The sequence below is a fragment of the Cheilinus undulatus genome, linkage group 10 (assembly GCF_018320785.1).
Source record: "Cheilinus undulatus linkage group 10, ASM1832078v1, whole genome shotgun sequence".
Classification (NCBI taxonomy): Eukaryota; Metazoa; Chordata; class Actinopteri; order Labriformes; family Labridae; genus Cheilinus; species Cheilinus undulatus.
Genome location: NC_054874.1, coordinates 7,802,624 through 7,817,323, shown reverse-complemented (window position 1 = coordinate 7,817,323; position 14,700 = coordinate 7,802,624). Strand labels below are relative to the sequence as shown.

The 14,700-nt window shown below is 38.9% G+C and overlaps 1 protein-coding gene across 1 annotated transcript; it reads right to left on the bottom strand.

The window, feature by feature from the left end:
- Positions 1-1,728: 1,728 nt before the first annotated feature.
- Positions 1,729-13,987, bottom strand: tmtops3a (teleost multiple tissue opsin 3a). The gene is made up of 4 exons (XM_041797989.1): positions 13,600-13,987; positions 11,378-11,706; positions 6,048-6,281; positions 1,729-1,929 (listed from the first exon to the last, which is right to left on the bottom strand). Exons 1-4 carry the CDS (start codon positions 13,985-13,987, stop codon positions 1,729-1,731), a joined length of 1,152 nt encoding a protein of 383 aa, XP_041653923.1.
- Positions 13,988-14,700: the final 713 nt, after the last annotated feature.

Here is a 14,700-nt window from a genome sequence, read left to right as displayed (position 1 = left end):
AATGACTTGCAGCCCCACCTAGTGGCCAAAAATATTCCTCACTGTTAAATAATGCATACATGTAGTTAACATGTTGTATTCATCTATATCTTAAAATCCAAAATATATTTGGTATCAATATAAAATAATCTGAGAATGAAGTTTTATTAGGTCTATATTTGCTTGTCAAAACGTTCACAGCTGTAGACATGTGACTGCTAGTGTTTTTTTATTGGTGATTCACTGCCTTTTTAGTTGAGGTATTCTATCTGGCCATGAGGTGAATGAGTTCAGTAATAATGTGGAATAAGTTAAAGTGCTTTCTTTGTTTGAAATCTTGCAGTCCTAAAAGTGCACATTTCTGTAGAATGATCCATATACAGGACAAAATCAACATAAAGAAGAACCACTTTGACCCCAGGGTGCCACAAAATCCATGCAAACTGAAAGTTCCTCACAGGAACTTTAAGAAGCATTTAAGAGTATTTCATCGCAATGATCAATAAATCAAAAACTCCTTAATAGTTTAGATTTTTTTGTCCAACTGTCGACTGCAGTTGTAGTTTATTTTTATGCAAACTGTGACAGACATTCATCGTTTTTGATGTGCATAAGGATAAACATTCTAAGTCATATAAATGAGACATTTTAACACATGAAGTCAGTACATGGGCTAACACTGTAAAAAAGATGGCATGTCTTTTAGTTACAGTAAAACATTAAAAACAGCACGTACATGGGCTTCTGTTTCAGTAGAGGAACGTCTAGGAAGCATCACAAAACCATTAACCCCAATACTGAAAACTGCTGTGTGGCCTTCTGCACTACAAATACACTTTAAAACGGAATGATTCAACCAGGTAGCCAAATCTGGGAATGACTATAATGGCTCAATGGATGCTAATGCTAGTTAGCATTATCATCAGAGTTTCTGCTCTTATGCAGCAAGGGAAAGGAATCTTCCTCACATGCCACCCTAAAATCAATAAGTGTCATGAGATCAGTAAAGAATAAAACATATACTTCTTAATTTTAAACACTGGTTATGAATTCAGAATAAAAGCACTTATTTAAACATTCATAGTCTGTCATGTGTGATCACTTTTACATGGATGGAGAGAAGCCAAAATAAGCAGAGCTCCCCCTACTGACTGGCAACAGTGAGCATCATAGACTCCACCTCCTCCATGTTAACAGATGGGACATATTGGAGTGGGACATTAAAAATTACATTCATGTCAAGTAATCTTTTGATTACAAAGGCTAGCATGAAAGGTAGTAACTGTCACAATGTGTTATGTGAAATTGTCCTGAGTAGTTTCTTTTTAAGTCAATGTGGCATCAGCAGATCTGTTGTAATTTCTTGTAGCAACTCATCAGGTTTCGCAGAGAATAGGCACATCTAAAAAATTTGAATATCATGAAAAAGTTAGATTTTTTCCCTCATAATTTAATTGAAAAATTGAAACTTCTGTATGTGAATGATTCATCACAAAATGAAATATTTCAAGCCTTTTAAAAAAAGAAATAATCAGAATCATTTCTATTCGCCAAACAGGCTTTCACCATGTGGAGTTTACCTCCAGTTGGCTTTGCTCTCAAGGACTATGATCCAGATCTCTTCTGCACAAGTCTTGGCTCCAAATTATGTCACCAGTGCAATATGCTAGCACATGTTGAAGGATTATTTTGTCTTCTATATACATCAGGAGACAGACAGTCTCATTGCGCGTTACAGATGAAGAGAACTTATGGAGTGTAGTGGACGACAAGAGTGTGGCGATGATTGTGGCGGCTGCAGAGGATGTGACGTTGTGAAGAGCTGAGGGAAGGTTGTCTGTGAAAGGGGAAGAAACCAGAGAACTGTGTTCTTGGAGTTTGAGGATCCTCTGCTTGAATGGACTCTGGTTCCCTGCTGCACTTCACCAAGGCCACAAAGCACCTGTAGAACTGTGTCAGGACAGAAAAAGACTATTTCTAGTAAGCATGACTAAATACCAATATAAATACACAAGGTTGCATCAAATAGACCAACATAAATGATTTAATTTAAAGAAATGTAAGTAGCAAATGCATTTAAGCTGCCTCTGTATCATGTAGAGCCAATGCATGCAATGCAGTATTTTACCATGGACTAACATGATAATAATACGTGGAAAAAAATACTTAAAAGTTATACATAAAGACATTTTAACCATAAACATGACAGATATATCAAGCATATCCAATCTATAGCTGAGTAATGACTTTCCAGAAAGGAGTTAAGTCTAATGGCCTCTTGGGCTGTTGGAACAAATTTTGGGGTTCGAATATAATTCGATTACTTCAAGCGTGTTTTTTTAAAATATTTTTGCCGTTTATAATTGTTCTCGAGTCTCTCCCCTCTCTCCTTGGCCTCTACTTCACCCTGGGTAGGTGTAGGAACCAAATGTTTCGTCACATGTTTCGTGACATGATCGATAAAGTTTTCACACTCAAAACACAGAGGCACTACAAAGGCCACCATTGGGGAAGTTTATTGCCAAGGTGGTGCACACGCTGGTGGTGATTTGGCAAGTGAGGCTTCGCTACATCAAAAGATGCTGATGTACGAGAGTAAAACCACGATGCCCACTGAAAGTAACCGGCTGTTGTGGTGGAAAACATTCATCATGTGCAACCCAGGCACAGGTAATGGCATACCAGTTTTCTCCACAGCTGGGATGATAGTGAACAAAAAAAGCTCTGCTCTTGATTCAGAAAACATGGATTGCCTTGTGGTTTTTAGGTAGAAAACATGTAGGGACAAGATAGGACGAACATTTTTTAAATGGTTTGATCATTATAAACATGATGTCATCAACACTCTAAGTAGCCTGATTTAATTTATTTTTGTTTGACATTTAATTTCTAACCCGTTTGTTTAAAAGTTGACCATCAGTACCAAAAAACGTGTTAAAGGCCTCTAAATGGTGCAGGTGGCTAAAAAAGTACATACAAATTAACATTAACTACTTTTAGCTCATTATTTCTTCATTGCAATCTGTAATGTAATATTGGATGTCCTCTAGTGGACAAATGTGTAACTACACGGTGATTAAAGCAACTGAACGTTTTACATACATAGTGAAAATGTGCATAAATATTCAAATATAATCCAAAACCTCTAAAAAGTAAATGAAATTTGAATGGGACTGTAGATAAATATTGACAGCCCTAACGTCCTGTGGGTTTGTTGTTCTCAGCTCTGTGTTTACAGGATAGTACTCCCATCAGCTTGTTTTTTATTTCATTTTATTTTTTTAATATAATTGTTTTGCCTAGAGGCTAAAATATGTCTGATAGATGTTATGGGATGGCCCAGCTCACTCAGGAATGCTGTATACAGGGCTCAACAGTGCAGTTCCGGGAGTAAAACTCCCATTAATTTTCTCCATAGCGGGTTTGATTATTAGCCACATTATCTGAATTATCTAAGATAGCTGTACCAAAGCTACCTGAGGGTGGAACAATGACTTATGCTCCTTTAAAAGACAAAAATTTTTAAAATATTGACCTCTCATCAAGAAAACATAATTTATTCACAACCTCTGCCAAAAATACTACAACACCCACAATCCTTGAGTGTCTCAGAACTGTCTCTGATTAGTGGGGACTCAAGTTACCATGGAAATGTCTGCTGTCAATAAATACACTAACTAGGGTATAGGCCTATGACTACAACATTATTATTTTGAATTTAAACACTACAATAAAGATATTGTTGATAAAAGATACCAATATGGGTTTAATGCTTAAAAAGTAGCCTAAACAATATACAAAATAAAACCCAGTGGACTGTGGGATATGTAGTTCCTTCCTCCTTGGAAAGAAATGTGTACACAGCCTTGTACCTTTTTCATTTTCTCTGTTTTTGAACACCGTCTTTGAGCCAAATCAAATGTTTTATCACCATGAGTACTCAGGTAGCTTGGTTCATGTATTCAAAGTGTTGAAATAAGGATTTTGCAAAATATCTGTAGGGGATTTGAATGGCGAATTTCACTTCCGGAACCAGAGCAGACCAAAGAAACAGTGGGCGGTCACGGTTGAGCTCTATAGCAGCCCAGTGTCAGAGTTTCACTGCAGACTTCATTAATGACAGGTGCTTCGGTGCTTGAAGATGACAGTTGTGATGTGCTTTGTTTATCAGACACTGAAACAGAGTAGATAAAGAAGCAAATGAGCATTATCTGTTCTGCTGTTTGCAGCTGTAATCTTTTTATCTGTATTTATCAGAGCGTTATGGATCCAAAAAAAGTATTATTTGGGTTTCTATATGTTTTGCATTATTTTCTCAATTTAGTCATGAAAAAGGCACAACTCCAAATTCTTCTTGGCAAAGTGTTTGTTTACAGGCATAACAAAGCAGCAGCACCTAGTGTTGAAACTTAGCAGTACAATACAGTCAAGCATAAGCCTTATGTTTTAATATTAAAATATATTTCCCAAGTGCAGTTAAACAGAGCAAGGCTTTTGAACACAGCCTTGTCAAGCATCCTAGTTTTATTTTGGAAGCTAAAATTATGTTACTTTGCACACAGAAATAAAGTTATTTCACAAGAAACAAAAATAACCTGGATCAAAATTGCCCGCCCCCCTTGATGCTAATAGTCAGATAAGAGCCTTCAGTATTTTTTTGTAGTTTTCAACAAGTCTCAGACATGTCTTCTGAGGAGCCCATTCTTCTCAGGCCAATCGCTCAAGCTCCTCCAGATTTGATGGTCTTCTGGCATGGACCTTGGTCTTCAGTCCACCCCACAGATTTTCAGTGGGATTCAAGTCAGGGCTTTGTGCAGGCCACTCAATAGCGTTCACTTTGGTTTTCTGGAGGTAGTTCTTCACCAGGAGTGTCGTATGTTTGGGGTTGTTGTGTTGGAAGACAAATCAACGACCCAGACCCAGTTTTGTTGCAGACTGCTTCAGGTTTTCTTCAAAATCTCCATGTATCCATCTTTCTTCATGATTCCTTATGCCTTTATGAGATTCCCAATTCCAGACACACTGAAGCATCCCCACAGCATGATACTCCCATTGCTGTTTCACTGTGGGGACGGTGTTCTATGGGTTATATGCCTCTCTTTTCTTTCTCCAAACATAAGCATCCTCTCTTTGGCCAAAGAGCTCTAGTTTTGTCTCTTCTGACCAAAGAACATGCTTCCTGGATGCAGGATCTCCCAGGTTGTCCGTAGCATACTTCAGTCTGGCTTGAAGGAGTCTCTCCTGCAGAAGTGGAGTTCGTCTTGATCCATTCTTGCATAGGGCTCCAGTGTTGGTCGTTTTTGAGACTACAATTCTTGGCTTGGCTGTGTCCTTCTCTAGTGTCTTGGCAGTTTTTCTGTGGTCTTTAGACACATCTCTCACAAGTTTTTTCCAGAGTCTTTGAAATCTTTCTCTTTCTACCGTTGTCAGGCTTCTTCTGGACTGTGTTGCTCTCTCTGAATTTCTTGATAAGTCTTCCCACTCCAGGTCTCGAGACTTGAAAACGCTGTGATAACTTTATATATCCTGCTTTATGAGCATCAACAATTCTTTTTCTCAAGTTTAAACTGATTTCTGAGGTTTTTGTCATGATACTGTCTCCGGTGACAGCTGAAACCACACTGATGTTTTTAGACTGTGTGAAAATTGAAGATAACTCTAATTAAATTTTCATCACAGAGGCTAATAATTTTGTCCTCGCCCATGCTCTGAACCAAAGAAAAGATTACGCTTGGACTAAATGACTTCTGTTTGACGTCATACCTCTAAAGTCCCCTTTTTCTTGCATAAGCATAAGGCTAAACATGCTCTTGTATACATACATACAGGTTTGAGGGAATAAGAGCTCTTGTGACTACAAATAGAAGCAATCTGTCATCAAGTGTGCTGCATGTCGCACCAAGGAAGTGGTTCTGATGACACACTGGGAGTGACTGGAAAATAAATGAGACTGAACTGCACTCTCAATGCCACAGAGAGCCATTGATTATGGATCCAGGAGAGCTTACATAACCTTCATTAATACAGGAATAAATGAGATGTAGATAGCGGATCTAGGTCTGCCTCACCTGGCTGTTGAAGAACACGTAGATGACGGGGTTGACCACAGTGCTAAACTTAGCCAGGATGGAGGGCACCACACTCGCCATGGGAGTGACCAGCCCAGACCTACCGAAGGTGGCCATGAGTGCCATGATCCCGTAGGGCATCCAGCACAGGATGAAGCAGGACACCATGGACAACACCATCATCAAAATGTGCTGCTCTCTGCGCTGAGCTGACAGCAGATTGATCTTACCCACCTGGAGACATGATGGGGAAAGAAGAGATTAAACCTGGGATGACGTTACACTGATGTGCATGTAATATGCACTATTTAAGAAAAGGCACATATCATGCAAATGGACAACTGAAACACTGACTCTCTGAGGGTCAACCCTAGTCAGAGCCAAATAAACTGACAAGGTCAGCATTCAGTGATTTATACACAACTTTGATTTTTATCACCTACCACCCTCTCTTTGCACATCTAAAATCACAGCATTGATTACCAAAAGCTTTTACTTCGAAGGAAAAAAAGCATTTCCTTCTCTGGCGCCCCCTGGTGGCAGAAAGAAAAAACACAGCAATGCATACTGAAACAGCACTCTCTCTCCCTTTATTGAGCCAACCTGGTGAGAGATGAATGAATGGGCTAAAAGCAGTAGAATGATCTTTAAGAGGATCTTCTACTCATCTACAAACAAATACAATCCATCTCAAGAAAACACCCAGTGTCGGTGTGCTTTACACCACTCCACCCCATGCTTGGTACTGGACTTGGTGTGAGGCTTGCATGCAGCTGCTCGGCCATGGAAAACCTGCAGCTCCTGCTGCACAATGTTGTGCTTACATTAACGCCAGTGGAAGTTCAGAACTCCTTAGCTGTGGAATCAGCAGAGTGTCTGCAACTTTTACGCACCTTTGACCCCACTCTGTGATTTTACATGGTCTTCTGCTTCATGGCTGAGTTGCTGTTGTTCCTAAACGCTTCCACTTTCTAAAATATCACTTACAGTTGACAGTGGAATATCCAGCAGGGATGACATTTCACAAACTGTCTTGTTGCATCCATCACAGAACAATGCTTGAAATCACTGAGCTCTTCAGACCGACCTATTTAGGATCACAAATGTTTGCAGATGGAGACTGCATGGCTAGGTGCTTGATTTTATACACCTGTGGCAACAGGTCTGATAGAAACACCTGAATTCAATAATGAACAGGTGTGGCCAAATACTATTGTCCATATAGTGTATAACTTCACTCATTAGTAATGGAAAGGGTGTTCAAGATGTGTTTTGTATGTAGCAACACAAAGGTGCAGACTTGTAATACAACCTTATATTATGCATGCTTTATCATTCTATCTATCCCTTGGCTCCAGATGTTCTCTGGTATGTAGCTAAAAATAGCTCGCAGACAATATGTAATAAGCCCAGTAGACACAGCAGCATTTCCACTGAGATTATTGCCCCTTCCTCAGTATTGATGGCATACCCCTATGGTCTTCTGTAATTGGCACTGACGCTCGCGATGGTACTGCACGATCGACAGCGGTGTCTGCTTAGTTAAAGAGATCCTCCAGAGGGGAAAATCCTGCCTCATCTTTGAAATGACTTTACCTTGCTAACACAATTATACCTCGCCTTGTTTGACAACTGGTGACCTCTGCTGCTCTTGTTCCTTGATCCTCTTTAACATCACAACCATCTTTGTACCCTCACATCAGCTGGGGTGTGAGTGTTTGCTCAGTTTAAATATTTTCTTTCTCAGCCAAGAAGGGAGACTATGATAAAGGTAGAATTAGTTTCAGATTTAAACCACATATTGCCGGTCAGAAAACATGTCTAATGTCATATAAACTAAAAATAAAACTGTCTGAGAACACTGATGTAGATTTAAACATCACTTGTTCCTCTGACGTGTTGGTTTATTCACCTTTGGGAGGCTGGCAGAAGCCTCGCAGACTCGCAGCTCAGTTTCTAAGAAAAGCCTAAGGCGGGGCTCTTGGCTGGAGGGTGACGGGTACACACGGCTGAGTCCCTATTCACTAGTAAGGTAATCAAGTCTGCAAAGCCCCTCTCCGCTCTGACTCCCTCGGGTGCATGGCGGAAAGGAATTGAGGGGCTTATGTAATAGCAGGTATCCAATAGTAACAGGTTGGTTCCATGTCTAAAAATATCTTCTAGGTGATTCATGGATAGAACTTCAGAGGGTATTAAGGGACCCCACACCATTTGGGAGTCCTTAATTGTCAATGATATGAGCGAGAAGCAGGTTAATAAGCTCACAGAAGCAGAGATGTGTCACGGCAAACTAAGAGGGGGTCACCGTTTTCTTAAAATCCTCTTGCACCAGTTTTTTAATCTGTGATTTGTTCTTAGCTGAAAAACATCAAAGAACACTCCAACACTCCTATGAACATTTGAGTTTTACATTCAAAGGAGCTAAACAATGACACAATAAATCAGAATGTTAAATACAATTGGTGCAAACGTACATGACTTCACACGTGTATCTGTGTGCATCAGCAGGTTATAAATGTGTTTAAATGATGCTCCATCATTTTAAAGTGTCAGAATTTAGAATAAATGAATTTTAATCAAGTCATACTCACTATGAAAAAATGACACCCTGTTTTTTTTTACTCATCTGAATGCATCCTCTTCAATTTCAGCATGGTGCATGTCATTTCTGCTGAAAGTATTGTCTGAACAAGAAATTTGATCTAATTAATGTGTGACGCATATATTTAATATCCAATATATACATTATCCATCCATCCATCATTTACTCCACTTATCCTGTTTGGGGTCACAGGGAACTGCAGCAGATCTCAGCTGTCACTGGGAAAGAGTTGGGGTATTATACAATATATAAAGATTTAATACAACAAGATGGGACAAGACAGGACAGGAAAGGAATGGAAAGGATTTGGTTCAACACAATACAATTTATAAGGATATGATAAGCATGTTACCATATGATACAATATGACACAACACGACTCATTCATCCATCCATCCATTCATCTATTCATCTATTCATCATCTACACAACTTATCCTGTTTGGAATCATGGGGAGCTGCAGTAGATCCAAGCTGTCAATGAGCAAGAGCTGGTGTATGAAACAATATTAAACAATACAATATAACATGATAATAAACAAAATGACAGGAGAAGATAGGAGAGGGAAGGAAAAGGCAAGATACGACCCAGTATGATACGTTACTGTGCAGTATGATATGGTACGATACAATGCAATAGGATATGATACCATGCCATGCCATGCAGTGTGATGGGAAATGATTCGATGCACTGGGATTCTATTCAGTTTGATGCGATAAAATGCTTTGTGATGTGATACGATACAGTGCAATATGATATAATATGGTGCGATGCAATGAGATATGATACAATACAATTTGATTTAATATGATATGGTACGATACCATGCAAGCGGTATGATTTGATGCTATCTGACATAATGCACTGCAATGTGATACAATATGATACAGTGCAATACAATACGATACAATATAATATGATGCGATGTAATACAGCAGTGGTTCTCAACTGGTTGGTCGGGACCCAAAAGAGGGTCGCAAAGCAGTTTTCAGTGGATCGTAACTAAGTAACTGAAAAAACATGGTGGCAAAAATGCTAAGGCATTGGACATGCATTGATACCTTTTATTTTACCCTGTTTTACTGTGAAATTGGTTAAATTTAAATGTTTGATCAGTATTTTAACTAATTTATCTCTTCTTTTTGCAATAGATGGCTACTCTGACAATGAAGTAATTTCACAAGTTCTCTGGATAATTGGCAAAAAATGACACATAATGATGGGGAAAGAGGGTATAAAATTTGTCAGTTTTGTCCCTTTTTTTCTTATAACAGGTGTTTTTGTCCAATCATACTGCAAACTGCAATATATTCATTTAACTATACATGTGTTGTTGAAATGTGTTTGGAAACTTGGGTTACAATCTGTCATAAGACAGACTGGTGGGTCCTGAGACCAGACCAGTTGAGAACCTCTGTAATACAGTATGATAATGTAATGTGATAAGATACAGCGCAGTACGATAGAATATGATCTGGTATGATACGATATGGTATGATTTGGGGAAATAATCAAATTGCAATTTTTTTGTCCTCAAAATTGCGATTGCAATTTCATATATAATTATTCTTTAAGTTTCTCATCTTATGCATTTTCCAACAAACACAAGCAATAAATCATTCTGTATGACAACCAACACAACATTAGATTAAACCAGGGCTGAACAATTTGGAAAAACTATCTATATATCAATATATATTTTGACTTGTATTAAAAACTGGATATGAATTATTGTCTTGATTTTTTTATCCATATTCATCCATATTTATTTCTTTCCAAATTTTGTTTTTGTTTTATTTTAGTTAAGGGTTTACTAATGGTGTTTTGACATGTTCTACTCACTCTTTTCCCATTCATTTTGGCTTAATTTTGTGGATGTGCATCCAAGAAACTCAATAAAAAATTAATTGAAGGGAGTGATACTTTTTAAGTCAGCCTCCAATTAAATCAGAAAAAATGTACAAAAATGAATAAAGTAGGATTTTTCGTGGGCTATTCTTAAACAAAATGGCATTTGAATGTTGCCTGATATGTAATGCTTAACATCTCTGCTGCAAAAATGTTTTAAACTGGTATTTTAACCCAAATTTCAGATTAAAGAAATACTGCAACTTCTGCAATTTTAAACTTGCAGCAGATCATATGGTGATTTAAATCTAATTTTTGATTAATTTCCCAGCCCTATTTGATAGGATACAATGCATTGTGATGTGATATAACAGTGCAATAAGATATGATATGATATGACAGTACAGAACTGGACAGGATGATACACAACCTGACATTATACAAAATTATATGATAAAATAATGGTTTCCAATATATAACAGGCTGTTTTTTTCTCCATAGAGGAGAAATATCATGGAACTTAAGCTAATTTTTCTTCGACAAAAACTAAACTTACTTGTCATAAGAGTTTAAGCCATCAATGATCTATTTTTAGCTTGTCTTAGTCTAGTCTTTCTCATAGAAAAAAGGTTGTCAACCAACATTTTTAGTTTAAGATTTAGTCAACAAAATTAACAGTAGTTGTAGTGCCATACCACACCATTCAAAGCTCTTTACCAAATACATATTTCTATGTATAAGCAGCAAAAGAAGGCATATCTTAATCCTTATAAAGGTGTAGATTGTCTTTCCTATGTGTAGGTAAGTCCTTTATCTTGTAAATTTGACTCCTAAGTGAGTAAAGAGGAGGCTTTCCCTGTTCAGATGAGCACACACTCACCCTCCTGAGCGCCACTAGGATTCGCCCGTAGGAGTAAATCATGAGCAGGAGAGGCAGCAGCAGACAGAAGATGAAGAGACACAGCACATACGAGATGCTAATGGGTGAGCGGAGGTGCCACTGGACGGAGCATGTGGTGCCGGATCCTTCGGGTCCATAGCTGCTCCAGCCCAGGAGGGGTGGGAGGGTCCAGAGGAGAGAGTAGAGCCAGGAGCCCCCAATGCAGAGCCAGGCCTTCCTGAAATCTGCGATGTCGACCCTAGAGGAATGCAGCACGGTGGTGTAGCGCTCATAGGAGAGGACTGACAGAGACACCAGGGACACGATCCCTGTAAGAGGGAAAGACACAGACATCCTGAGTGACTAGAGCACAATTTTAACAGCAGTTTATTCAATAAGACACATTTTCAATTGCAGCCCAGTCACTTTAAGTTATCATATATCACCCAACCTGCTTTCTACTAAGAGTTGATTAAACATAAAATAATAGGGACCTCAAAATACACTAAACTAATGATACAAATGTGACACCAAGTCAGGGACTATCTTCAATTTTTGAATAAATATGATTATTTTCTTTCAATTGTCATTTTCATTCCTGCACTATTTGCACATCTTGCCACCATACTTTCAATGCACACTGACATGTACATGCTAGAATAATACTGACAAGGGCTTGTGCCAGCTAAAACTTGATTTTACTTTAAATTGGATATAGGTTCATTTGTGTTCTGCAAAGATTTTTTAAACTTTCTGTTTTTAATTTCTATTTAAGTTTGGGTTAAAGTATAATTGTCCATTCCTATCTATCTACAACAGTAATGTGTGGGTTCTGTGCCAATAGTAGGATAAAAATGTGACAACAAAGAAAATTAAATGTTGGTAGTATTTCTTATTGTAGTATACAAATAAGGCTTTCTTGGAGAATTTTGAGATTCCACTATGAAAAGGGGTCTTGATTTTAAAACTTATGTGGTCTAAAAAAAGTTATACCATAATCTAGAAGTACTTATTTACAAGTTTTGCACTGCAGTTAATTTTTAAGAATACAAGCCATAAATGCTCATGTTATGATACTTAAAATACCTGATATTTATTATTTTCTGATTTGAAAGCATTAATGTGCCAATGATCCCTTTTACTGTGATCAGCCATAGCTCAGTTTAATTGAATTGCATTGATTTCAATATCTTATTTACATAAGTCTATGTGGATTGTAAACTCTTATATTACAAAAATAACATAATTTTAGACCTCATATTCTTGTATTTGAGACTTTTTAAAAGCCTTGATTTTGGCTAAATTGATTGATCAACTTTTAATAATTTTTAGGACCCTGCAGACAGCCTGTATAAATGGGCTTGTGTTTGCTTAGGTTCTCTTGGCTTCATATTCAGCAGCTCTCACTCTGCATGTCTATAGGATCCTGTTGGTGCATGTGTACTTCAGCCTTTGTGTGTGGAGCATGATCAACAACAGTGTAATTGAATTTCTCCAAGTGGGATTAATAAGTTTATCTTTAAGTACGCCTATCTGCTTTGATACATGATTACTTTTTTAAAAACCTCCTTTATTTATGTCATAATAAATTATTGACACATCACTGTATTGATCCTGTGTTTCACTTTCATGCTAAGAGCCTTCTTTCTGCTGCAAACCCAAGCAGACAAAAGACAGAAATGCACAAAATACTCTGTACAGGTGCAGGAAAAAAACACATGTTTAAGTGAGTAGGCATGAAGGTAAGTGCAGCTCTCTGCAGTCTGCATGCATGGGTTTCTGCTTTTACTGAGAGGGAAAAGTTCAAGGCCAAGAGACCTTGAAGAAAAATATGCATTTTTCTTCCCTGATGTACTGGAGGCAAGACTACAGATGGCTTGCCATGCACCTCTGATCCTCACTAAATGGATTGACATGACATTTTGTAGAGGTATTTATGTTTCCCAAGGAGAAAATGACTTCTCCCAGCATTCCCTGCAAGAACACATTCTCCTGCTAAATGCCTTTACACGTGGATTGACAGCCATTAAAACTGGAGCAGACATTTCTGCACCTTTTAGGATCGATTGTAAAATCATTCAAGGTTTCAGAATCAGGAAAAACTCGAACCCTAACAAAGAGTGGAGTAACAGGTTTCGAGAAATTCCCACATTTAGCCCAAGTGTGTGTTAGTAAAAGAGCAAACAGGCGGGTTATTTACCCGGTGCACATTAGCAACTCACCAAAGAGAGAGTTTGCGAAGCCGTACCACTTGCAGCCGTACTCCCCTATGAGCCACCTGCCCTGCAGACTCGCAGCGAAACTGAACGGTGTCCCGAAAACGCAGACGAGAATGTCGCTCAAACTGATGTTCAACAGGATGAGATTGATGGGCGTCCGGAGGGCGCGAAACTTTACAAAGACGAGAAGAACGAGGAAGTTGCCGAGGATTCCCGCCACTAAGATGAAGCCGAGGCATACCGCCACCACCGTGTGTCCGCTCCGGCTCAGCCCGCCGTGGGGGGCCTGGGGAACCGTGGAGCCCCGCGGGGTGGAGTCGATGCTGAGGCTGGAGCTGGAGAGGGAGCTGGCCGTGGTGCTGATGTTGCATCCGTGCATGTAGAGAACCATAGCAGAAAGAGAGGAGGGCAGAAGCACGAGGAGCTGGAGACACAAAGAGAGGGGCAGAAGACCTGCACAGCTTCAGTGCACGAGCTCCACGCGGCTGTGAAGGCCAATACAACAGCTGTTAGAGTGTGAGGTGAGCAGTCCGTTTACACATGTGCCAGTAATGAAAACTATCTCCACCCCGTTTTTCCATGAGCTCCAGAGGTAGATTTTTTCTTCACTAACATCTTACCAGTTGGAATCATACGTGACTTTAATCGGGGGTTTAACACAAGACGTCACCCAAATCAGTTATTTACCAGTTGCAAATTTAATGAGACTGAATGCATTCAACTCTGACGTTTATCTCCATTGGATTAAACTGTGTATTTTTTTCTACTATGAAACTCTGTTTTCATGCCATTTTATGCACTCAGGGCACTGTATTTATATTCTTAATCAGTGGCGTGCACAGACTTTTTCAAGGGCAGGGGCGAAAACAAAAAAAGGGCACATACAGCTCGTTTTCGCCACTGAAGAGGGCACTAAGTTTCGCATGTTTTTCGAGGGCACTTTAGACATGTTTATATGTTATACGAATGGCTCATTATATAGACTTAAAACAGACTAACTAGACAGACTACTCAAGTTAGTTTGTAGTTAGGATCAGCATCCACAAGAACTGTGTAGATTCAACGTTGGACTGTAAGGAACACACAAAAATAAATAAATAAATC

Coding starts and splice junctions, on each gene's coding strand:
- tmtops3a (XM_041797989.1), bottom strand. CDS start 13,987: ATGGTTCTCTACATGCACGGATGCAACATCAGCACCACGGCCAGCTCC. Junction 6,282..11,377: donor TCCTAGTGGCGCTCAGGAGG/GTGAGTGTGTGC, acceptor TCATGTCTCCAG/GTGGGTAAGATCAATCTGCT. Junction 1,930..6,047: donor ACGTGTTCTTCAACAGCCAG/GTGAGGCAGACC, acceptor GTCCTGACACAG/TTCTACAGGTGCTTTGTGGC.